This window comes from Eriocheir sinensis, chromosome 20, assembly GCF_024679095.1.
Source record: "Eriocheir sinensis breed Jianghai 21 chromosome 20, ASM2467909v1, whole genome shotgun sequence".
NCBI lineage: Eukaryota > Metazoa > Arthropoda > Malacostraca > Decapoda > Varunidae > Eriocheir > Eriocheir sinensis.
The window spans coordinates 12637941-12664907 of NC_066528.1; the positions used below are offsets into that span (position 1 = coordinate 12637941).

The 26967-nt window shown below is 43.2% G+C and overlaps 2 protein-coding genes across 5 annotated transcripts in view; both read left to right on the forward strand.

Moving 5' to 3' along the window:
• Positions 1–6926, forward strand: part of LOC127001187 (tetratricopeptide repeat protein 39B-like) — a 94964-nt gene extending 88038 nt beyond the window's left edge. For all 4 annotated transcript variants that reach the window (XM_050865402.1, XM_050865399.1, XM_050865400.1 and 1 more), the window contains 3 exons: positions 803–1043; positions 2658–2908; positions 5040–6926. In XM_050865402.1, the coding sequence (XP_050721359.1) occupies positions 803–1043; positions 2658–2898 (482 nt within the window). In that variant the 3' untranslated portion in view covers positions 2899–2908; positions 5040–6926. The remainder of the gene's footprint in view (positions 1–802; positions 1044–2657; positions 2909–5039) is intronic.
• Positions 6927–8549: 1623 nt separating this feature from the next.
• The window catches only part of LOC127001188 (serine-rich adhesin for platelets-like), a 199854-nt gene continuing 181436 nt past the window's right edge, over positions 8550–26967 (forward strand). Inside the window, exon 1 of the mRNA XM_050865403.1 lies at positions 8550–9546. The gene's annotated coding sequence lies outside the window, so the exon portion shown is untranslated. The remainder of the gene's footprint in view (positions 9547–26967) is intronic.

Below are 26967 nucleotides of genomic sequence, written 5' to 3' on the forward strand. Positions count from 1 at the left end.
TCAAACATTTTTCAGGGCTTTAACACCCACACTTGATAAGGCTTTCGTAGAGGTTGTGAGCATTTCAAAGGGTGGTTTCATAAGTCCAGTAATAGTTTGAGGGTTTCTGCACCATGAATATGAAGAACACTCATGAAAGCCTGAATAATCCCTTGCATGGTCTTTGGAAACTTTCATTGTGAGGCGGAAAGTGTGTGAGAATTTGGAGCCTGTACTGTGTCATAATTCCTTCTCTCCTAATCAAAAAAATGTCCAGGGTTTCTGCACCGTATATGTGAAAACACTCATGAAAGCCTGACTAATCTTCTTTGTGGTCATACGAAACATTTATTGTGAGGTGGAAAGTGTTTGAGAATATGGAACCTGTACTGTGTTATGATTCCTTCTCTCCTAATTAAAGAAATGTCCAGGGTTTCTGCACCGTATATGTGAAAACACTCATGAAAGCCTGACTAATCTTCTTTGTGATCTTACGAAACATTTATTGTGAGGCAGAAAGTGTTTGAGAATGTGGGCATTGTACTGTTATTAACCCATCCACTGCGATTAGCATGGATTTGGCTTTCACTGGTAGCCTGGTAACATACACTGCCTCTGTGGTGGATAGTGTGGAGTGTTTCCCATGTGGTATTGGTATGCTGGATATCCCCTCTCAAGGTGCATGACTACATTTTTCTTCACTGAATTGTAGCAGCCACTTTTTGATCCATTCCTGTAGCGTGGTGATGTCTTCTTGTAGGAAATCCACAGTCAACAGGTCAATGCTTCTCTACTAATAGAAAAATGTCCCTCCCCCAAACAGTGGAGCAGAGAGGTGAATATTTCTGGGATGACTACCTGTTGGCACACCTGGTGAAGGGCTCCTGCCTGGCCTACATGAACTCCCCGCTGCAGGCTGAGGAATGCTTCAAGTTCATTGTCAGCAATGAGAAGAAGCTCAAGGAGGACACCTACCTCGTCCCCAATGCCCTCCTTGAGCTGGGCCTCCTCCTCCTCCGAGCCAATGACCTGGAGCAGTCGCGCATCATTCTGGAGCACGCCAAGTGAGGGGCTGTAGAGTTTTGTTGTTTTGGGTCACTATTAGGGTCATACTTACACATTTCAGAGCCCGAATTCACGTATTTGACCAGGCTTTCATAGGATTTTTGAGCATTTCCATGTGTAATTTTATGAACTTCATGGTAGTTTGGCCCTTCATCTGTACTATGAACCTGATAGAACACTCATTAGGGCCCAACTGGTCTCCTTTTTAGCCTTTGGAGATAGTTGATGTGAGAGGCAGAAGGTCTGAGAATACCAACCTTAATGTCTTCTTAACCCGGTAGCAGCGACAGGCCAAATTTGTGGCTTTACCGTGTAGCAGCGACGGGCCAAATTTGTGCCATGATATAAACCCCCCAAAAATGGATGATATATAATCTGATCACAAATGCTTTGATATATATTATGAAATGGTTTGCATGAGTGATGATTTTTTCTCATTTTTCTCGCTTAGAGGGACCTGTAAAAAACATGGTCCCTGCAGCTACCGGGTTAGATATATTTACAAATTGATATGAGGGAGAAAAGTTTGTATTCCATCAGTTTTTCTCTTATATGTGTGAGTTATGCGATCCCTTTTTGAACCAGTTTTCCTTGTTATGTATAAAGAGAATGAACTCGGTAACTAATTTTCTCTGTGATGTTACCCTTTTGATGGTTAACATACATTATGAGAATGATACGTTTAGAAAGTTTCAATGGTAAAACTCATTGTAGAGGTAACAGAAGAAAACTGTAGTTGCTGTACACTAAGTGGGTCCAGAAACCACGCCCCTCCTTCCAAAGCCACGGGAGTTAATTGGCTGGATGGACAGAGCTTGGAGTTAGGGGTCAGTATTACTACAGAGTGAGGGTGAGGGATGGGGTGGGGCTTCTGGACCCACTTACTATCCAATGACCACTATAGTAAAGTTTGCAAAGCCTCAGATGATATCATAGGTAGTATCTTCACAGTCACATCATTGAGTTCTTGAGTAAAAGTCTTTCATTAACCTGGTAGCAGCGGGGATCATGTTTCTTTATGGTCCCTCTAAGCATGAAAAATGAGAAAAATCATCACCCACATAAACCATTTCATAATAAATATCAAAGCATTTGTGATCAGTTTATGTATCATCTATTTTGGGGGGTTTATATCATGGCACAAATTTGGCCCATCGCTGCTACACAATAAAGCCACAAATTTGGCCCGTCGCTGCTACTGGGTTAATGTCACCAGCATGCTTGCAAGGAAGAAAATTAAATTGATTGATATATATATGAAAACTGCCTCTTCTCATGTATAAATAGCAGAACAAAGCTAAAATTGCACACACACCCCTCTCAAAAAAATACTGCAGGCAGAATTTTTTTTTTTTTCATTTATCTTTTATTTGGAGCAGCATCTAGCAAGCTTTTTGTTGTTGTTGTTTTTGTTTTCTGCCCTTGAGCTGCCTTCATTGCTGTTGCTGTGAAAAAAAAAAAAATGCTCTCAGTTATTGAAACTTATGAACAGCAATATGTTTTAGTGTTCAGCCGGTGTGGCCCTCTTTTGCAGCGCCCATAATTATATAATCAGTCACAGCCGTCACAAATCCTAGTGCCCGGGATTAACAAGTGTGTGTCTGTCTCCCCAGGAACAACTACAAGGGCTATTCTCTAGAGTCTCGGCTACACTTCCGCGTCCACGCCACGCTGAACAAGATCCACAGCCTCCAGAAGGGCAGCCAATCCGAGGGCCTCGACCCCATTGGCAACTACCCTTCCATCAGCCGCTCCCCCTCTCCCTGCCTTGCCAAAACCTCCGGCACCACCAACGGCACCGGGCCTCACTTCAAGACCACCAAGAACAGCAAGTCCATCTCGACGGCACTCTGATAAAGCAGCGGTGAGGGAATGACCGTGTGTGTGTGTGTGTGTGAGTTTGTGCTTCTGTGTGTTCCCTGCATTTTGATGTCCTTTTTTTTATCTCCGTTGAGTGTCACATCCAAAGATAGGTAATACTCAGTGCGGCCTTGTTTGTCGGTGGGTAGTTCTTCAGGTGTTACGTGTCTCGTAAGTGCATTCCATAATGTTGTTTTAATGTGTGCAATATTTTCTGTGATTTGTCCTTTTTTTGTTTTAATTCAGTTGATTCCTTCATGCTGTCAGGGTACTGGTGATTATATATTGAAAGCTTGGGCTCAAAATCTGTAAAATTCTTGCATCAGCAAGACACTTCTTGGTGAAATACTAAATGAAGCGTAAGAAATGTTCATGCATCAGATGAATACATGAGTGTTGGTAAGCAAATAATACCATGTTTCTTTCTTTTGAAATATGATGTAAACTAAAGATACAATATTCATGTGAATTAGAAGTACCTGATCTCTAGTGTTCCGTAGAAAGTCTGTAATCGAATGGTCAGCTACACAGTTATAGTCTTACACGTGCAAAATTGTTGGCATAGTAATAACTAATAACTTACATAAGTAATTTCTTTGCTAATGATATTTTATGTTTTATTAATGTCATATATAAGATTAAATTTTATCAATGTATTTAGCAGTTCTCTGAGCTGGCATTTCACCATATAATCAAACCCACCAGTCAGCAGCCACTGGTAGTGACTGTTGGGCTGTCTTGTTTTAAGAGTTAGAACACAGCCAGACAGCCTCCCTTGAAGACTATAGTATTTATTTCTCAGAAAAGTTACATTGTTATTGTCAAGATCAAAGTGATAGTTTCAGGTAACTTACTATTAATTGTTGATTACAGTGTGTAGTATTTTTAGGTAAATAAATGAATTCCTATATTGTTGAGAAAAGTTGCTTTTACAGATATAATATCTATTGAAAGAATCTATACCTAAAGTTTTAAGTAATCTAGAGGCATTCTAATATATTAAAAGATTTATTAGAGTAAAAATATAGAGGATAACAAGAAATCTGAGAATTGTTACTAATATGTAGTGTTGTAGATTTAGTTTTGTCACACTCCAGAGTCGCTTCAACTCCAGGGAGATGAAATTTGCCTGATTTTTTTTTTTTCCTCAATCAGCCCATGATTTGTTGTACTTTTTTGTTTATCTTTATTTTTTAGGGTGCAGGAGAGTTCAAATGAGTTGGTAACTAATAGTACCGATTATTCTATGACTTCATGTTGACATCTATAAAAAGTTTATATATAACACATTATATATATTTTGATAATTGAATGTTTGGCCTGTGATGTCACTACTAGATGATTGCAAGGCCATTTATTTTTAATAAATTTAGCCTGCAAATAGGTACTGTAAGTGTCTTCATGAGAAAGTTCAGTAACACGGTGCACCAGTGTGGCCGCCAGACCCCACCGCCAAAGCTGACCCTTCCAGGTGGTGGTGGTGAGGGTGACGATAGTCATGGGAGTAGTAATAGCAGTAGTAGTAGTCGCAGTAGTAGAAGTAGTAGTAGTATTTGTAGTAGCAGCTGTAGTATTATTAAATGGTATATAGCATCATGTAATATTTTAAATTTGTAGTGGCAGTACTGTGGAGCCCAGTTCAACATTTCATTGAAGTTCAGGTTCTCAGAAGCAGTTTTTAATCACATTGATGGTGGTTTTAATGCTATTTAGTGAGTCACACAAACATCCTTCGCCTCCCTCCTCTGATGTTCATTGTTCATTGTTGCACCTTTGATGCGCCTGTATTACACTGCTGCTGGTTCTCAAGCAGTGTCTCGATTGCAGCATGTTTTAAAGAGGAAATTCCAATCATGAACATTTAAGTCCTTGTCTAATGTAATATCAGTTGTGAAGAAAGCTAACATGAATATGTAGTTTGAAACTCTAATATATTTCTTAAAATACAAATTTGTATAAAGATTATGAATAGAAAAGTATGGCATTGCAAAATTTGAGCTTTGTGGCGTGCCTTTGTTCATGTGTGAAGGAAATTGTGACTGAGGCACACTGTTTTGCTCTTTTGTCCTCATTCATAAAAGCAACTGAAGCTCGACATAATTTTTAATCCAGTATGCATTTCTTCCCTCACTCAGTTGTCACAAAGCAGGAGAGGTGGGCTGGCAGGGCAAGGCCAGCGGAGGTCAATAGTTGTGCTTCCCGAACACTGTCCACCATGCCAGGCAGTGTGTGGAGTGAGGCAGACTGTGGTAATGACACACCAAAAATATGCTACATATGTGTACTGCTACATGCTCCTCTAGTCAGACTTTTTTTTAGAGAACTTTAATGAATACCCAAACATTCCACCTCATCTGATAAATATAGATTTTTATTCTGTATTGGGATGAGTGCTAGCGATTTCTGTTATGTGTGTGTGTGTGTGTGCATGTGCACGTACTATGTTGCACACGTGTGTGCATGCGTGTGTAAATAACTGAGTGTAACAGATGTTTTTTGTGTGTGTGTCTTTGTATTTATCTCATGACATGTAAATCAAAGTCCTTATCACGTATGATACAAGTAACTGTAAATGGTATGACTAGTGCCATATGGATCAAAATGATATTTTTGCAATGAAATCTATTATTTTGAAATGTACTCTCTTAACCCAGTTGCAGACTCTGCACATTTGCAACTACGTAAGCATATAGACTTATGAATATATTCCTGTGCATTTGTGTAAGAAATAACCTTTGATGGTTGTAGAGAATGAGTATACTACTAATGGTTTGCTTAAAGAAGGTGTTTGATGTGTAGAGTGGAGAGTGGTGGGTGGGAGTCGTTGTTGAGTTCTGTGATGCAGTGTTGAGGAAGGATGATGAAGGGAGGATAAAATCTGACATGTAGAGTATATTTTGTCTCTTTTGAAGAGAATTTAAAGTATAGAAAATATAATTATAAAGTATTTGTGAGTTTGGACTATTGAATGGAATGAGTGTGATTTGATGTGAATGAATATTAGGATGTTGAAATGTTGGAGTTTGTAATGGAGGAATATTGTAGTGAAGTGGAAGAAATGGTTGACATTTGGAGTGTAGGAATGCTGAGAATGTAAAAGTTAAAAAGAAGAAAACTGAAAGAAGAAATGCAAAATGGAAACTGAAAATGATGGAATGTAAAAGAGAAACAGTGCTGGAGTTTTGAAGGGTAAGAGTGTTAAGATTATGAATTGCTGGGAGGGATGAATTATTTAGTGATGGCCCAACGTGATGTGACTGGAGCAACACTTGGTCACTCCTGATGCTCTCTCTGTGTGGGCGTGTCCTGAGCGCTCTGCCAGCCAGTATTTAGGTCCATTTTCTTAAACATATCGGGCTACCATTACAATTTTCCAGGGCCGCAGCAAAGACTAACCAGGATTTCTTGGGTGATTTTTCCGTTGAAGAAGCTGAAGTTGGGTAAAACTATTGCCAGTGTCAGAAATTTTTGTACATAAAATTACCTCTCGTTAAATCTTATATGTCGTTAGGGAGAAATTCATAGCCAGCATCGCAAAACTGTCCATGATAATCCCAGATACAGGTAAACTGGAATGCCGATATGTTTAAGAATATGAGCTTAAGTGTTTAGGGTATTGAGTAAGCAGGCAGAGCATTTTTCTCGATCAACCTTTAAACGCATTGATGAATCTTTCCTTGTTTTGTTAATTTTGAGGTTATTATTGGTGTTATGGAAATTCCTAAGCCGATGCCAAACTGATATTGCTGATTTTGAACTCTTAGGAGGCATGGAAGGAAATGTCCCGCAATATTTATAGATTATTGTGTTAACATGTATGATTGGTGTATTTTTTTTTTTTTTTTTATCGCTATTCTATCATTTGTTTGTACTTTGACTTACAGGAAATAGTATGGTATATAGTCTTGATGTTTTTTAGTTCTGAATCTATTATTTGAGAGAGAGAGAGAGAGAGAGAGAGAGAGAGAGAGAGAGAGAGAGAGAGAGAGAGAGAGAGAGAGAGAGAGAGAGAGAGAGAGAGAGAGAGAGAGAGAGAGAGATCCAAAAAAAAAGTGTAAAAATATCTTGTAAAGCAATAAAACTGAGGAATTTTATATGGCATTTAACTAACAACCTATATTGAATTCAGGACTTTTACTAAATTTATAACTTAATCAGATACATGAGATGAACGGCACACCAGCATGATCACCTGATTCTGTAAACGTCATATAACTCATATTGGTCCCGGTAGCTGCAGGGATCATGTTTCTAAATGGTCCCTCTAAGCGAGAAAAATGCGAAAAAATCATCACACAAACCATTTCATAACATATATCAAAGTATTTGTGATCAGTTTATGTATCATCTATTTTGGGGGCACAAATTTGGCCCGTCGCTGCTACATGGTAAAGCCACAAATTTGGCCCGTCGCTGCTACCGGGTTAACACTGTGACTGATTTGTCTAATTAACCAGTTTTTCAAGGTGTGGTGAGCTGGTTTTGTTGATTATTTTATGCTTCTTTATTACAAAGGAGTTTTTAATACGTCGACTTAACTCTGTAAGAACCTGAAAACTCTGTAAAAACCTGAAAACTGTAAGACCCTGAAAACTGTAAGACCCTGAAAACTGTAAGACCCTGAAAACTGTAAGACCCTGAAAACTGTAAGACCCTGAAAACTGTAAGACCCTGAAAACTCTGTAAAACCCTGAAAACTGTAAGACCCTGAAAACTGTAAGACCCTGAAAACTGTAAGACCCTGAAAACTGTAAGACCCTGAAAACTCTGTAAACCCTGAAACATGCAAACAAGGAACAACAAACAAAAAAAAAAACGAAAACAAAAGCAATAAATAAACGCAGTAAAACAAACGAAAAACTATTAAAAGGTGAGACAAACAGTAAACACAAAAAACAGAGTCGCATAATATAAGTAAAAGTAAAACTATTCACATGGTTGTCAAAACATGCAAATACGAGGCGTGGCTTGTTGGTTTTGTTGATTTTTTTTAGATCACTTTATACGACTGAGTTTGTAATACGTTGACTTAGTTCTGAAAATCCAACACTTCTAACTAACTGTCGCAAAATTAATGGAAATAAAAAGCCGAACTAGCCGCGTGACTTAATAATTACTAATACGATCTTGAAAATAATTGGCGTGAGATTAATGAGTCGTTACTTCGACCCTCAAAATGGCTCACTTATTTTTCGTCTTCAATAGACATCCCTGCTGTTTGCCTTGCCTGGTTCAGTACATCCTTTGATAACCATTATTTTGTACAATTGGTATAGATTAAATGGAAAGGCAGGTTGAGAATGGGAAGAACATGATGACACAGTTTTTGAGTTTACACACTTAAAAATGTAAAACTTGTTTGGGCACAGTTCATAGATGGAAGGTTAGCAATACGAATAATAAGGATGAAGAATCAATATTTAATCTTCTACTTTGCGTAAATCTTAAACATATGAACTTCTTCGAAAAGTCTCATGAACTACTTGCGAGACCCGAGACAGTATCGGGGAACGAAGCATTTCTGGGTCCATATTTTCAAACGCTTCGTCGCCGTAGTATATTTATTTAATTTAGCTCTTGTAGAAGTTGTAGGGATTTACATGGGTGGAGTCAAATCTCCGACGGTAGTTTTGCAAGACTTTTACGCCATGAACACTCATGAGAACCCAACGGATCTTTTCTGTTGCTTCGAACATGATCACAACGAGAGCTCGAACCGTTTGTGGATATGAGTCCAGAGTGCAACCTTCAGTCTGTGTGTGCCGGCGGGGCGGGGAGGCGGGCACAGCGGGTATAGGAAGTATTGAAGCGGGCGAATCCAGTGACAAAGACAAAGGTGATGCTTGAAGCGGTGAGCCGGAGTGGTTGATGACTTGATGGACACCCTGAAAACAGCTTATTAACTCCTCCATCTACAACCATGGGAAATGCTTTACACTTCATAATCGGATATTTACGTAACGCTTTACATCCCTTATTCGAATAGTTACGTAAGACTGTACCACATGCAGTTCTTTCGTTTCACGTTGCACAATGACGTGAGACTGGTGGAATAGCGTGAGTCAGTGTGTATGTTTACCTCGTGCTTGGAGACGCTTATTCTCTCCCATACATAGTAGAGAAACTTTAAACCTTCCACATTGATGACATTGTGCGATATTTCCTTCCCGTACTGTGTGGAGTGATGTGAAGCTGATAGTGGGTCAGTGTGGAGCTCCGTCGGATTTGCTTTGGGAGACTAATATACTTTCGACTACATACAAGACACTCATTTAACCTCACAAACAGATGACTTTATGGCATATTTCCCTCCCTTTACGCTGGGCAGTGTGTGTAGCTCCATCATATTCACTGGCATACGAAAGAATAACATCATAGAATATTTCCTAACCTAACGTTGAGCTGTGACGTAAGGTTGATCTGATAACGGAGACAGTAAGTGTAAGGTGAGAGCCACGTGGGGAGGCCTCGTCAACACAGTCTCCCTGGCAGCCACTCACCGCCTCGTGTTTGTCGGCGGTGCTTGGCGACGACCGCCGAGGAGGAGCAGCCGCCCTCAGTGTCCCCGTTTGACTGGTGACGCTTTACACTGTGTCCTGTGTCTCTGTGTTCCTGTGCTGACATTCTTCCGTGGCTGGCAAGGTGAGTGTTACGGATTATTTGGTCTTTTTCTAGGGTCATAATTCTAAACATTTCAGCGCCCAAGCACACGTATTTGACAAGGCTTTCATATAAGTTTTGGGCATTTCCAGCCATAGTGTTATGACCCTGGTGGTAGTTTTACTCTTCTTCTGTACCGTGAACCTAAGGAAACACTCATTAGAAGCCGATTGACCTCGTTTTTGGCCTCTGGAATAAGATGATATGAAGGGTAGAGGTGTCAGTTACGGAATTATAGGAGTGGCCTTGAGTTAGAGAAAGAAAAGTATTTGTCGTCATGGCCCGATTTCTAACACTGCCTCAACTAAATGGAGCGTAGTAGTGTTTGTAGCAGATCATTTTTTTATTGTATATGTGAGCGGGTTGCTGGTTCGGTGGTGGCCTTCCTCCGCGCCGTGGTGTAATTCTTGATATTTACCTTACCTTCAGCATTTATCTGATAATTAGGCGATAGGTTACTTTTTCAGCGGCGTTGGTTTTCATATCTATAGCGGTGATAGGCTACTGTCTGTCAGGTTTAGGTGGGCTGTCAAGGGAAATGCGGAGTGGCGGGAAGCTCTAAAAAAAAATCGCAGTTGTGGCCTTACTCCGTCATGTGGTGTAATCTGGATATTTACTTTACCTACTTAGTGATGCTTGCTTACCTAGTGATTACTAAAGAGCCAAGGGAGCTAGTCCTCATCAGGGAATGCCTGTTCTCTAAAGGTTGGCAACGTGTCGGTCATAGTTGTGTTTTAATGCCTTTACGCTGCCACTGCTGATGACCCCTTCCAGCAGTTTGTTCCAGGTGTTCACAACTCTGGAGGAGAAAATAACATTTGGTCAATTTGCATAACTTGAAAAGAGGCATAAGTTGACAAGAGGCGTTACTCGAAAAGAGGCATAACTCGAAAAGTAGACATATGCGACGGAAATGAGGTACAAAATCGTGCAATTCACTACATTTATCACCAGAAAAACACGAACCACGTGAGAAAATCGTTGGTTGGGTGAAACCGTAAATTGTCCTAACATTTTCCTCTTTGTGGTAGGTGCGACGGGAAGAGGCAAACACTGTGGGGTGGCTACAGGTTTAATGTGTAGTGTGTGGCCGAAACCTTGTGACTGGCAAACGAAAGCAAACAGCGTCTCAATATAATACCGGAACATCCGAGAACAACGAATGAGACACCGAACCCCGGCCCCAACTCAGCACCGTTAGAGATGTAAAACCCTAACCCCGGCTCCATATGTTACACTCTCATTGGTGCGGTGCCTTGGTTTTCGCAGCTTCACTGTGTGGCCGCTGGTCTGTAGGTAGTTTCGACATTTATCTGATAACCTGTCCCAGAGATTGTTGTGCTGATCTATTTTTTCTCGAAGTTGTGGAAAATAACCTCCATTGACCAAAAAACTTGAGAGGGACCCACGATGGATAGGTATATACCTCAAAGTTAAGGCGTTCCACCTCTTGGTGTTCACTAAAATATCACGTATTTCTAGGTTTAAGCTGCATCCATAGTATCTGCATATGGTCACACATATCCTTGATACTAACAGTAAACGTATGTTGCAAGTGTCTTTTTTGGGATTCATAATATAATAAACTAACTTCACTACTGAAAAGGCAACACTTGCCCGACCGCCACCGCCCTAACTCGTAGGAAGGCTAAGCATGTCACGTCACCTCAGTCAGATGAATAAGTTCAATAAGCACAAAATGTCTACTAGTAAACTTGTCTATTTTCTAGAGTGCAGTGCCATTTGATTTTAAAGTCAGTTACTTTCATTTCTCCGCGAACAATACAAGAAGTCGGCATATTCACAGAAAACAAACTTTAGCGAAGTTTCCCAATGAGTGAATGAGGAGCTCAGGTCACGAGGCTGGTGGGCGTGACTGACCTCCCTCAGTCCCGATTACCCGTGACGTCATGCGCAGACGGAGACAAATAGGTACGTACAGTGGCGGACACATGAAACAGAAACACCTCAGCCACCCGCGAGGAGGTGTGGTGCTCTCTGGACATGGTAACACTGATGAGTATGAAGCTTCACCAGGTTTGCTTCGATCAGTCGCTAGGACGAATCGAACGCGGTTATAATTGCTGCCTCGGTGTAGGGTCGTTGGTGGTATGTAAGCCATGTCCCGCCTGACAGTGCAAAGGCGTTGGTGACTATATCAAGAAAATGACTTATATTCCACAATATATTCGTATTTTATTCACATGAAACACATGCTTCGTAATCGAGACTCGATAACCCTCACGAATCAAATGATATTTTCCGACGGCCAGGACAACAAGCCATTATAACATTATCATTGCCTTTGATAATAAAGAATCGCTGTGACCACCTTCTACCTTGTTGTTACAGGAGGAGGCAGACCGGGGCCTCGGGGTGAAAAGCAGGAGGGTGTTGGGAAGGGGAGGAGTGAAGGAGCAAGGGACGGTGGACATAGGCGACAGGAGTTCCGTTGGGAGGGATAGATTATAAGTGATAACGAGACTAAATTATTGTTTCACGGAAGTACTGAATTTTCGTCAGACCCAAATCACTATATAATTTAATTTACAAGCATGGTTTATATATAGGTGGGTGGGTGTATTGGTGGGTATAGGTAAGGAGGGCAGGAGAAGGGGAGGGGCATGGAGGCTCGCAGTGTGGGTAGGTCTTTAATAACTACCTTCCCGCTCACCTCCCTCCCTCGCTACCTACCTACATACCTACCTCCCTACTACCTCCCTACCTACCAGCCTGCCAACCAACCTCCCTCGCTCCCTGGCTCTCTCCACCACGCCTGCCTACCATCCTACCCGCCCACTTGCGAACCTGCAACACACCTCCCTCAAACACACTGACTGGCACACACACAAAGACAAGACTGAGTCCCTCAAAACACACTGACTGGCACACACAAACACAAGACTGAGTCCATTAAAAACGCACTGACTGGCAAACACAAACACAAGACTGAGTCCATTAAAAACGCACTGACTGGCACACACAAACACAAGACTGAGTCCATTAAAAACGCACTGACTGGCAAACACAAACACAAGACTGAGTCCATTAAAAACACACTGACTGGCACACACAAACCCCCGGGGTCCGAAGTGGAGGAGGCTGCCGGCCATGGCCCAGTCGAGGAGCAGGCCGGCGACACCTTCGCGGAAGGGCCCTCCTCCACTGCTCCCTAGTCCCGAGACATTCCGTTACTTAGACGCCCGTGAACAATGCGAAACAAGTAAACAATGCGCCCGTAAACGATGCGAGAAACGTAAACAATGCGGATTTATGCTATTCGTTGTTGTTATTATTATTATTATTATTATTATTATTATTATTATTATTATTATTATTATTATTATTATCATTATCATTATCATTATCATTATCATTATCATTATTATTATTATTATTATTATTATTATTATTATTATTATTATTATTATTACTATTATTATATGTGTTCCGTGTGGTTTACAGTGGTAAATGTATGGTACCTATGTAAAATATAGATGGATTACCATCAATTAACCTAGGCTTATATTACTATATTTGTATGTTGTGTTTGCCTCAATATTACACGATGCCAGTGGTTAGGTTCATCATATTAGGGAACTTTTTTTCCCAAAGCATTTCTTCACATTATGGTTTTGCAGTAAACAATAATGGTGGAACAGTCATGTCCCGGCAGTTAGCCAATCGGAACATATACACAACAATTAACACGTATAAAAATACGTTTTAAACCAAATCAGCTTTTATTTGTTATAGGCGTCCATGACAAACTGTCTAAGGGGAAGGCTGCATACTGACTCGTAACCTGAAGAAAAAGTCATAGTGCTTCAAATAAAATTCATGAATGTATAACAGCATACAGGTAGCAGTAGACGCATGCACACACACGCTCACCCATACATACTCGAAGAAATTTCTTAACTCATTATCCTGTCCATCCACCACCCTTGTCAATGACAACTTGAAGTCGTCGTCTCATGTTTCCCTGCTTTTATTCATTCTTTCATCTTTCACTTTTTCTTCTTTTAATTTTCCATATATTCCTTACCTTCATTTTTTTATTATCATTCCCTACATTCACACTTCTTCTTGTTATTGTTCCCCACCTTCACATTTGTTTTATCTTCCTCCTCCTCCTCCTCCTCCTCCACACCTTCGCCACACCCATGCTGTCCTGCCTACTTGCAAACCCTGACAGGTAATTCCACTCCCCTACTCCCCCCTCGTCTCCCTAGTGTTGGTGTAATTGTGTTTGGAGGACAGCACAGGAAGGCTCTCGTAACACCCAGCCTGATTCTCCTCCTCCTCCTCCTCTCTCTCTCTTCAAAATCATCTGTCTCCTGAGAATCTCTCTCTCTCTCTCTCTCTCTCTCTCTCTCTCTCTCTCTCTCTCTCTCTCTCTCTCTCTCTCTCTCTCTCTCTCTCTCTCTCTCTCTCTCTCTCTCTCTCTCTCTCTCTCTCTCTATCTATTTATCTATCGGTTAAGGAGAGAAAATTGTCTTACAGGCTAAAGAATGAGCAAAACACTCCCGAAAACATTATAGACTATATCATGAAGCCAGGCGGCGAGTAAAAATATTAGTATGTCAGGCAAAGCGTACATTTGAAGAAAACATTGCAGCCAACTGTAAAAATAACCCGAAATCCTTCTTCAGTTATATAAACAATAGGAAGGCGATCAGAAGTCGAATTGGACCTCTAACAAACAGTGACGGTGAACTAGTGACTGACGGCCAACACGGTGTTTAATACTAGCAGTCCTCCCACCACCACCACCAGCACCAGTGACGACAACAGCGACGACAACAGTACTAACGTAAATCTCGCTCATGCATTGCCTAACTTTGTAATAACTACCGATGAAGTCCTAAAAGCTCTCCAATCCCTTAAAACAAATAAAAGTCCTGGACCTAACAAAGTATATCCTATACTGCTTAAAGAAACAAAGAGCGAAATACTCTCTTCTCTCACAACCGTATTCAATATGTCCTTGGGACAAGGAATCGTCCTTTTAGAATGGAAAAAGGCTAACGTGACACCGACTTTTAAGAAAGGAGACAAAAAAATACCGGGTAATTACAGGCCCATTAGTCTAACTTCAGTTGTAGGTAAGTTACTTGAGAGCATAATTAGAGACAAAATTGTGAGTTACCTTGAAAGCCACTCATTAATTAAGGATTCACAACATGGCTTCCGTAACAAAAGATCTTGCCTATTAATTTATTATCAAACCTATTGACCTGTTATAACGACCTCTTTTCAGTTTATGACGTAACCAAATCATTGGACATAGTCTATCTTGATTTCCAGTAAGCGTTTGATAAAGTCCCACATCATAAATTACTTTATAAATTAAAGCAAATAGGTATTGACGGTCAAGTAAACCAATGGATCGCGAATTGGTTGAGCAACAGACAACAAAGAGTTGTGATTGACGGATTTAACTCAGAGTGGGCGCCGGTCACTAGTGGCGTCCCTCAGGGCTCGGTTCTTGGCCCAGTGCTCTACATTATTTACACCAACGATGTGGATGTTGGACTCAATAATCTCAGTAGTAAATTTGCACACGACACAAAGATTGGTAACTCGGTTCTCACTGACGAAGACAGGCAAAGCATCCAAGAGGATTTGCATTATATTTCAGCTTGGTCGGATAGATGGGAGATGCCCTTTGACGTAGACAAGTGCCAGGTCCTTCAAGTTGGAACAAGAAATAAGAAAATCGATTACGAAATGCGCGGCGTCAAACTCAAAAGCGTTCAATGCGTCAAGGACATGTGTGTCAAAATCTCGTCAAACCTCAAATTTTCTCAGCATTGCATTGATGAAGCAAATTAAGCAAATAGAATGTTGGGCTTCATTAATTTAAAATTTTTATTAAAAAATAAAGAAGTAATACTTTCGCTTTACAATAGTTTAGTCAGATCCCACTTGGAATATACGGTACAGTTTTGGTCTCCCCACCATGCACAGGACATTGCTAAATTAGAAGGTGTTCAGCGCCGGGCAACAAAAATGATCCCTTCCTTGCGCAACAAATCCTACGAAGAAAAGCTTTCCACCCTTAACATGTTCTCTCTTGAGAAACGTCGCCTCCGAGGAAAACTGATCGAATGTTTTAAAATACTTAATGACTACGAATGTGGACAAATCAAAATTGTTTATGATCGATGACACTTTGCGAACGAGGAACAATGGCATAAAACTCAAATGTAGACAAGTAAATTCAGATATCACCAAACTTTTCTTCACCAACGTTGTAGTGCGAGAATGGAATAAGCTCCCACCGTCAGTGGCCCAGTGTAACACAATTGATTCCTTTAAAAACAAGCTCGACCGTCGCTTCCTTCAACTTAATATTAACTAGAGTAGAAATGCATAGTTTTGGAGCCATCTGATTAACGTAGAATCACTTTGGTTTAAGGACAGACCACCTAGTCTGGACCATGGGGTCTGTGTGGTCTGATTTTCTTTGTAAATCTATGTAAATATATCTACATATTGCGCCTTCGCCGTGCAGTGGTTAGCGTCCTCAACTACAAATCAGCGGGCCTGGGATCGAATCCCGGCCTCGGCAGTCGGCGTGCAGCCCACCCAGCTGCTCATCCTTCCTCTCGATATGGTTGATAAATGGGTACCTGGGGAAATTTGGGGAAGGTAAACTGTGGTCACTCTGATGTCACGCTGGCCCTCTGTCGGGTTAATGGGCTGCCTCCCGCCCCGGGCTCAAAGGGCCAACGGGACGGAGATGGGCACAGCCGCCACGCGCAGCTGTAGCTTATGCTTTTAAGTTTACCTTTACCTCTATCTGTCTATCCATCTGTGTGTCTACATGTATAAATGTTTTTTTTTCGCAAAATCGATGAGTTTGCCAAGTTCCGGGTCATTCTGCAAATAAACATTTTGGTACGTTTTCAGAATTACCTGAAATGAATATTCCTTCCTCGATGTCCATTAGCAAGATGGGCAGCTCTGAGTGATCATGCTGTCCATACAGTTAGGATAGTTAATAGCAACTGACAGACTAAATTAATCCGTGATTTTGCAAAATAACCATTTTTTTTCGTTTTTTTTTCTGCAAAGAAGAAAGGCACTTTTGCAGATTATTCATTTGTCGTGTTTTTATTTAAAAAGTAACTAGACATTTTAGGCAATTATAAAAACGTACCGGAATATTAATTTATTGTACAATGGCTGGGAACATTGTAAAATTACCGATTTCATAATGATCACGTTATGATATATATATATATATATATATATATATATATATATATATATATATATATATATATATATATATATATATATATATATATATATATATATATATATATATATATATATATATCGCACGGCTTCCGTTTTTTGTTAACTTTTACCTGTACTCAATTTTAGTTTGTAGCTCCTCCCCTATTTTCCCTCGGCTTTACGTGCGTGTCCATCAGGCGTGTGTGTGGGTGGTGTGAGGTGTGGGTGGCGGCGGCGTGGGAGGGTCCAGACAGCCGCGAGCATTACGACAGACGTTTCCGACAGTTCCTTCCCCCTTAAAGCAATAATGTAAAAAGAAAAATGCACCAAGTTTTAGTTAATTATAAACTCGGCGCTGTATGTCTGCAAGGGGAGAGGCGTGACATAACTCCCGCTTGAAGCTGCGCTGCCTGTCTGGCCGCTGTTTGCACGTCTGTCTGTGTCCGTCTGATTGCTTGCAGAGAGAGACAGAGACACACCACAGACTTGTAGGCAGTCTGGAGAGAGAGAGAGAGAGAGAGAGAGAGAGAGAGAGAGAGAGAGAGAGAGAGAGAGAGAGAGAGAGAGAGAGAGAGAGAGAGAGAGAGAGAGAGAGAGAGAGAGAGAGAGAGAGAGAGAGAGAGAGAACATTACGTAACCAGATACAGACATACAGAGAAACGGACAGACACACACACGTAGTACATACTTAAAAAGAGAATTATACACTTACATTGACACACACACACACACACCTCGCCGGAGTTGGGACATAACGTTTGCAACAGTCAATATCAATCCTGCAAGTTGACCTCCACAGTTGTTGCAATGTTTCCGACCAGGCGCGCGCGCACACACACACACACATGTATTACTCAATATTGCTCAGTTGAATATATTAAACAGAAGAGAGAGAGAGAGAGAGAGAGAGAGAGAGAGAGAGAGAGAGAGAGAGAGAGAGAGAGAGAGAGAGAGAGAGAGAGAGAGAGAGAGAGAGAGAGAGAGAGAGAGAGATTTACATAGCCTTACATAGAAAATCAGACCACACAGACCCCATGGTCCAGACTAGGTGGTCTGTCCTTAAACCTAAGTGATTCTACATTAATCAGAAGGCTCCAAAACGATGCATTTCAACTCTAGTTGATATTAAGTTGATGGAAGTGACGGTCGAACTTGTTTCTGAAGGAGTCAATTGTGTTACACTGGACCACTGACGGTGGAAGCTTATTCCATTCTCGCACTACAACGTTGGTGAAGAAAAATTTGGTGCAGTCTAAATTTACTTGTCTACATTTAAGTTTTACGGCATTGTTCCTCGTACGCAAAGTGTCATCGATCATAAACAATGTTGATCTGTCTACATTCGTGAAACCATTAAGTATTTTAAAACATTCGATCAGTTTTCCTCGGAGGCGACGTTTCTCAAGAGAGAAAATGTTTAGGGTGGAAAGCCTTTCTTCGTAAGATTTGTTGCGCAAGGAAGGGATCATTTTTGTTGCCAGACGCTGAACACCTAATTTAGCAATGTCCTTTGCATGGTGGGGCGACCAAAACTACCGCATATTCCAAGTGGGGTCTGACTAAACTATTGTAGAGCGGGAGTATTACATCTTTATTCTTGAATAAAAAGTTTCTTTTAATGAAGCCCAACATTCTGTTCTCTTTATTTGCTGCATCGATGCATTGCTGTGAGAATTTGAGGTTTGACGCGATTTTGACCCCCAAGTCCTTAACGCATTGAACGCTTTTGACATTAACGCCGCGCATTTCGTAATCGAACTTCTTATTCCTTGTTCCAACTTGAAGGACCTGGCACTTGTCTACGTTAAAGGGCATCTCCTATCTATCAGACCAAGCTGAAATTCTGTGCAAATCGTCATGGAGGCTTTGCCTGTCTTCGTCAGTGAGAACCGAGTTACCAATCTTTGTGTCGTCTGCAAATTTACTAATGCGATAATTGAGTCCGACATCCACATCGTTGATGTAAATAATGAAGAGCACTGGGCCAGTGATGTAAATAATGAAGAGCACTGGGCCAAGAACCGAGCCCTGAGGGACGCCACTAGTGACCGGCGCCCACTCTGAGTGAAGTCCGTCAATCACTACTCTTTGTTGTCTGTTGCTCAACCAATTCGCGATCCATTGGTGTACTTGAGAGAGAGAGAGAGAGAGAGAGAGAGAGAGAGAGAGAGAGAGAGAGAGAGAGAGAGAGAGAGAGAGAGAGAGAGAGAGAGAGAGAGAGAGAGAGAGAGAGATCTTATTAGATTATTTACTTGGTGAAAAAAATAAAACTAGAGTCAGATACAACAATAATGACAGTCTTCACGGCTCGCACCAATACAACGAAGAGTTAACCCACTAACCAGGTTTTTTTTTTAGTGCTGTCTATGGCGATGGTAGGGTCTCATAAGGGGCCTCTGGGACGCCCCCCCGTTAGTGGCGCTGGCGAATTTGATTTATAGTGGCTGCCGTGATGTATGACTCCTGCTTGGCCCATGCTGCCCCTCGGTGCTCCATTTTAATGAAATCTGACTGTCGTAAGACCCTCCCCAAATGTATTTAACTTTTTTTTCTTTTTACGTTTTCGCCTGTGGCGCCGGTAGGTTTGCTTGAAGGGGCCTGTGGTATGGCCCAGCCCGTTGTGGTGCAGACAAATATTTATAGTGGCGCCATCCTGCTTTGGCTCATGCTGCTCCCGAGCTCATCTTTGATCCTAGAATCTAGAGTCTGGGTTGATAGGTGGTCTTCTGGACAGCATGTGAGTAGTCTTAGGCCACTCGGCGGTGACTGAAAAATCCCAGCTTGTGGCACCGGGCAGGTCGCAAACCCGCGTCGTCCTGGACGCGACGCCGTCACGCTATCCACTTTGCCACCGGCCCCCCCTAAACTGACAGAATAATTGCGGTGATGGTGGGACGTGGAAGCGAAAAGTAGAAAAAAGTTTGTTTGTGATGGAATTAGTCTACGTTCTTTGATCCATTTGTTTTATTGTTATTGTCGTCTGTTAGTTATTAATATTATTATTATTATTATTATTATTATTATTATTATTATTAATATTATTATTATTATTGTTGTTGTTGTTGTTGTTGTTGTTTTCATTATTATTGGACACCCTTCTCTTCCTCATACTCCTTTTCCTCTTCCTGCTCCTCCTGCCCCTCTTCCTCTTCCTCTTCTTCCAACAACTACTACGACTACTACTACTACTAAAAAAAAAACTACTACTACTACTACTACTACCACTACTACTACTACTACTACTACTACTAAAAAAAAAATACTACTACTACTACTACTACTACTACTACTACTACTACTACTACTACTACTACTACTACTACTACTACTAAAAAAAAATACTACTATTACTACTACTACTACTACTACTGCCACCACAACATCACACCAATAATCCATTCTTAGGACACAGATTGACCGTAGTTCTCGTGGCCCTCCTTCCCCCCGCCCCCCTGCACCTTTATAGTGATGTCCTTGATCTGTAACCTTCACCCCCCCGCCATCACCCTGGTGTTGTGTGTGTTGTACAGGTATTGATCCAGTACGCCTCCTTGTCCTCCTCCCCCCCCCCCCTTAGTTAGCTAGCCTCTTCATCTTCCCCTCACCTTCCCTTCCCTTCTTCCCTTCCCCTCATATTCTTCCCTTCCCTTTCCTTCCCCTCAACTTCTAACCTTCCTGCCCCTCACCTTCCCTTCCCTTTCCTTCCCCTAAACTTCTTCCCTTCCCTGCCCTTTACCTTCCCTTCCCTTCCCCTCAACTTCTTCCCTTCCCTGCCCCTCACCTTCCCTTCCCTTTCCTTCCCCTCAACTTCTTCCCTTCCCTGCCCCTTACCTTCCCTTCCCTTTCCTTCCCCTCAACTTCTTCCCTTCCCTGCCCCTCACCTTCCCTTCCCTTTCCTTCCCCTCAACTTCTTCCCTTTCCTGCCCCTTACCTTCCCTTCCCTTTCCTTCCCCTCAACTTCCTCCCTTCCCTGCCCCTCACCTTCCCTTCCCTTTCCTTCCCATCAACTTCTTCCCTTCCCTGCCCCTCACCTTCCCTTCCCTTTCCTTCCCCTCAACTTCCTTCCCTGCCCTTTACCTTCCCTTCCCTTTCCTTCCCCTCAACTTCCTCCCTTCCCTGCCCTCACCTTCCTTCCTTTCCTTCCCTCAACTTCTTCCTTCCCTGCCCCTTACCTTCCCTTCCCTTTCCTTCCCCGCAACTTCTTCCCTTCCCTGCCCCTTACCTTCCCTTCCCTTTCCTTCCCCTCAACTTCTTCCCTTCCCTGCCCCTTATCTTCCCTTCCCTTTCCTTCCCCTCAACTTCTAACCTTCCCTGCCCCTCACCTTCCCTTCCCTTTCCTTCCCCTCAACTTCGTCCCGTTCCTTCCCTTTACCTTTCCTTCCTTTCCCTTCCCTTCCCTTCCCTTCCTTCTTCTCTTCATCTTCTTTTCCCTTCCCCTCCCTACCTTTCCCCACACATTCTTTCCTTCCCCTCATCTTCCCTTCCCATCCCCTCCTTCCATTCCCCTTACCTTCTTCCCTTCCCCTCACCCTCCCTTCCCTTTCCCTCACCTTCTTCCCTTCCCTTCTTCGTTCCCTCACCTTCCATATATTCCTTACTTCCCTTCCCTTCCCTTCATCGTGTACCAATTCCTTACCTTCTTCCCTTCGCCCTTACCTTTTTCTCACTACCTTTCCTTAGCTTTCCCTTTCCACTAACCTCTTACCCATATCTCTTGCTTCTTACTTTTTCTTCCACTTCCTCTCCCCTTCCCTTCCCCTTCCCCTTCCTTACCTTCTTTCCCCCACCTCCTTCCTTCCTTATTATCTTCCTTTACCTGTCTTTTCCTTTATACTTAACTCTGCCAACCTTCTTTTCATCTCTTACCTTCTTATTACGTCTCTTCCTCTTCCGTTCCACTTCTTACCTGACTTTCTTTGCCTTCCCTTCCACTCCCCTTGCTCTTCCCTTCACCATCCTTTCATCAATCCCTTTTCTTCGCCCTTTCCCTTTCATCCCTTTCATTCTTTGCGTTTTCCTTCATTTCTTTCCTTTCAATCCTCTGCCTATACTGCTTCTTTTTCCTTCATTCATGATTCCTTCACCTTCCTTTCTGCCTCCTTCAGCTATTTCTGTACGTGGTTAACCTTCATATGTTTATCCGACGTACATACACACATACATACATAGCCACACACACACACACACACACACACACACACACACACACACACACACACATGTATAAATAAAAGGAGAGAGAGAGAGAGAGAGAGAGAGAGAGAGAGAGAGAGAGAGAGAGAGAGAGAGAGAGAGAGAGAGAGAGAGAGAGAGAGAGAGAGAGAGAGAGAGAGAGAGAATAGAGAGATAGTAATCAGAGGGATCAAGAAGAGGGGAGGAGGAGGAGGAGGAGGAGGGGGAGGAGGAGGAGGAGGAGGAGGAGGAGGAGGAGTAATTTGTGGAGGAAAGTAGGAAAGAAGAGCGGGACGTGCATGAGGAAGGAGGACTAAGGATATTGATGAAGGAAAATGTAAAATAATAATTGAATCACGAGGAGGAGGAGGAGGAGGAGGTAATGGAGGTTGAAGACGCGAGGAAATGATGAAGGAGGAGGTGGTGGTGGTGGTGTAGAGGGCAGAAGACCGAGGAGAGGAAGACAGAAAAAAGGAGAGCAACTGAGACAGACAGACAGACACACACACAGACGCGAACGAGGCAACAAACCACACAAAAAATAAATAAAAAAAGGAACAGAAAAGCTGGAGGGGAAGAGAAGGTTGAGGAAAGGAGCGAAAGGGAACGAAGAGAAGACGAGGACGAGACAAAAACAAAACAAAACAAGAAAGAAGAAGAAAACGAGGGAAATGGATAAGTTAAACGGGAGGAGCAGGTTAAGGAGAAGAACGAAGGGAAACAAAGACAAATGACAAGAAGAGAAAGCATATAAACATGGAATAGCAGGCAACTTGAGATTTGTTTGCTTATTTCGAGGTTGCTTGTTTTAGTCGTCTAATAAATTCACCAGCCACTTCAGAGACTTGGGAAACAGATTAAAGCGTTTTGCTGGACATACTCACGTGCAGACCCCCTTCGCTTTTTTTTAACATTTTTTCTTTACTCCCTTGAACTGTCTCCTTAGCTGTAAAAAAAAAGAACCCTCCTGGCAGGATCTATCGGCTCGCTCAAGTAACGAACTCCGTGGGCGTCCCCTTGGCCTCCTCCACTCAGAATTGTCTCTAGAGATAACCCGATGAGCAGGGTCGGATTCTGGGTCTGCATGGATACTTGACCGGAAGGACACCCGGGCTTGGCGTCGTAGGGTGGGCGAGGCGACGCTCCCCCAAGCGTATGCACCGATTGGTTTGTTGATTGATTTATACGTACGCGCTGGGTTGTACAGTTCACTCCTAACGCAACAAGATATATCAGTGCGACTCGTAAAGGGCTTGATCGTTTTCGACTCAGAGGGCTTGATCGTTTTCGACTCGTAGAGGGCTTGATCGTTTTCGACTCGTAGAGGGCTTGATCGTTTTCGACTCGTAGCGGGCTTGATCGTTTCCGACTCGTAGAGGGCTTGATCGTTTTCGACTCGTAGCGGGCTTGATCGTTTCCGACTCGTAGAGGGCTTGATCGTTTTCGACTCGTAGAGGGCTTGATCGTTTCCGACTCGTAGAGGGCTTGATCGTTTCCGACTCGTAGAGGGCTTGATCGTTTTCGACTCGTAGCAGGCTTGATCGTTTCCGACTCGTAGAGGCATCGTTTCCGACTCAGCGGGCTTGAACGTTTTCGACTCGTAGCGGGCTTGATCGTTTCCGACTCGTAGCGGGCTTGATCGTTTTCGACTCGTAGCGGGCTTGATCGTTTTCGACTCGTAGAGGGCTTGATCGTTTCCGACTCGTAGAGGGCTTGATCGTTTCCGACTCGTAGCGGGCTTGATCGTTTTCGACTCGTAGAGGGCTTGATCGTTTCCGACTCGTAGAGGGCTTGATCGTTTTCGACTCGTAGAGGGCTTGATCGTTTCCGACTCGTAGAGGGCTTGATCGTTTCCGACTCGTAGCGGGCTTGATCGTTTCCGACTCGTAGTGGGCTTGATCGTTTCCGACTCGTAGCGGGCTTGATCGTTTCCGACTCGTAGAGGGCTTGATCGTCTTCGACTCATAGAGGGCTTGATCGTTTTCGACTCATAGAGGGCTTAATCGTTTTCGAGTCATAGAGGGCTTGATCGTCTTCGACTCATAGAGGGCTTAATCGTTTTCGAGTCATAGAGGGCTTGATCGTCTTCGACTCATAGAGGGCTTAATCGTTTTCGAGTCATAGAGGGCTTGATCGTCTTCGACTCATAGAGGGCTTCATCGTTTTCGAGTCATAGAGGGCTTGATCGTTTTCGAGTCATAGAGGGCTTGATCGTTTTCGAGTCATAGAGGGCTTGATCGTCTTCGAGTCATAGAGGGCTTGATCGTTTTCGAGTCATAGAGGGCTTGATCGTTTTCGAGTCATAGAGGGCTTGATCGTTTTCGACTCATAGAGGGCTTAATCGTTTTCGAGTCATAGAGGGCTTGATCGTCTTCGACTCATAGAGGGCTTAATCGTTTTCGAGTCATAGAGGGCTTGATCGTTTTCGAGTCATAGAGGGCTTGATCGTTTTCGACTCATAGAGGGCTTAATCGTTTTCGAGTCATAGAGGGCTTGATCGTTTTCGAGTCATAGAGGGCTTGATCGTTTTCGACTCATAGAGGGCTTAATCGTTTTCGAGTCATAGAGGGCTTAATCGTTTTCGACTCGTAGAAGGCTTCATCGTTTGCGACTCATAGAGGGCTTCATCGTTGTCGACTCGTAGAGGGCTTCATCGTTTTCGACTCGTAGAGGGCTTCATCGTTTTCGACTCGTAGAGGGCTTCATCGTTGTCGACTCGTAGAGGGCTTCATCGTTTCCGACTCGTAGAGGGCTTGATCGTTTTCGACTCGTAGAGGGCTTGATCGTTTTCGCTTTAACAACTACTGCTCAGTCGACCCGCGGGTGTTCGATACTTTTTCGCTGACTCTACGCACTGCATCGCCTCTCAGCACAACGATGTCTTTTCTGCAGTCTTCTGGGATCTCTCTCTGCTTACATGCTACATTACCCAACCCCAATATCCATCTACTAGTGCATTTCTTTCATATTTTAGTGTTATTTCTGTCATGCCATTTTTTTTTACAGCAGAGGAGACAGTGCAAGGGCGAAAGAAAAAAGAAAACAATAATGAAAAAAAAGCCCGGTCCTCTCCCTGGTCCCGTTCCACATAACACATCCACAATATCCACTCTACAACGATCTCCATCTCTCCTGTTTTAGTATTACTGTTGCTGTACCATCCATCCAAAAGGTCTTTCATATTTTAGTGTTCTGCTGTCATGCAATCTTTAATAACACTTCTCCCTGCTTCCGTTCTTCATAACACATCCACAACATCCACTATACAACTCCACCTCTCCTGTTTTAGTGTTGCTGCCGCTGTACCATCCATCCAAAGGGTCTTTCATATTTTAGTGTTCTGCTGTCATGCAATCTTTAACACTTCTCCCTGCTCCCGTTCTACATAACACATCCACAACATCCACTGTACAACTCCACCTCTTCTGTTTTAGTGTTGCTGCCGCTGTACCATCCATCCAAGAGGTCTTTCATATTTTTAGTCTTTCCATTGCCTCCTCTATCTCACCTCTTCTCCATCTCCCTCTTCGTATATGGCTGGCTCGCGTTCATTATCCCTCCCATACTTTTCACTTACGCTCTCACTTCCACACTGGCATTCATCACATATTCAAAACGCCTCTTCCATTCCATTCCTCTTCTTCTTATCTCCTCATCCCTCCCCCCTAGCCGTCTCCCCTCCCCCCCATACCTCATTATTCAGCAAGTATCACTCCTACCTCGCCCCACTGTTGTTTTCCTTGTTTCCATGTTTTCACTCTCTAATTTCACAGGTCAGTCTTTTCCTCATGTTCACTGTTTCTGTACATACTTTCCTGTCTGTCTGTCTGTCTCTCTGTCTTTCCGTCTCTCACTTCTCAAGAAAATATCAATACCATTTTTGCGTGTCCTTTCTTATATTCTGTTATCTTATCTGTCCATCATGCGCTCCCTTGTTTTCCTCCTCTCTCGCACCTTATAATTATCCAACCACTTCAGTTCCCTAATCACTGGCCTTTTATAAACCTAAACCTCCTCACTCCAGAAGTTCGAGGAGGAGGAGGAAGAGGAGGAGGAAGGTGAGGGAGGAATAGGAGGAGGAGGAGGAGGGGGAGACGGAAGAAGAAGAGGAGGAGGAGGAGGAGGAAAGGGAGGAAGAGGAGAAGGAGGAGGAGGAGGAGGAGGAGGAAGGGGAGGAGGAGGAGGTGGAGGTGGAAGAGGAAGACAAGAAGGAGGAGGAGGAGTAGGGAGGAGGAAGAGCAGAAGAAAAAGGAGGGAAGGACGACAACTCCGAAGACGAAACAAGAGAACAAATGTAAGAGACAATGAATGAAAAAAGAAACAAATCGAGGCAAGAGGAGGAGGAGGAGGTTAAGAAGAAATATGAGTCAGGGATAAACAAGAGCGGAGGGCGAGGGAAGGCGGGGAGGAAAAGTGTTCCAGCTCAAGATAGCAAGGCAGCGCGAGGCCATCTGTCAAGGGGTGAAGACTGATAGGCGAGGGTCTGCGGGGCGGCGAGTGGACCACGAGATTGGGCGGTGAAGGGGCGGGCGACGGAGGGCGAGAGGGAGAGGTCAGTGGAGATGAGGGCGTGAGAGAGAGGCCAGCAGACTGAAAGAGGGCGAGAGGGAGAGATAGACAGACAGACAGAGGGCGAGAGGGAGAGATAGACAGACAGACAGAGGGCGAGAGAGAGAGAGAGGCCAGCAGACAGACAGAGGGCGAGAGGGAGAGAGAGACAGACAGACAGAGGGCGAGAGAGAGAGAGAGAGAGACCAGCAGACAGACAGAGGGCGAGAGGGGGAGCCGAGGAGATGGGCGTGAGGGCGAGCCGGGCAGACAGAGGGCAAGAGGGAGACCAGCAGACAGACAGACAGCGTTACCAGGAAGTCACTCGACGGATTGGCCTGGCCCACGGTGTTATGGACTCGCTCGGTATGAGTATATGGCGGTGTCGATATCTATGCAGGCGGACAAAGATTTGAATTTTTAAGTCGCTTG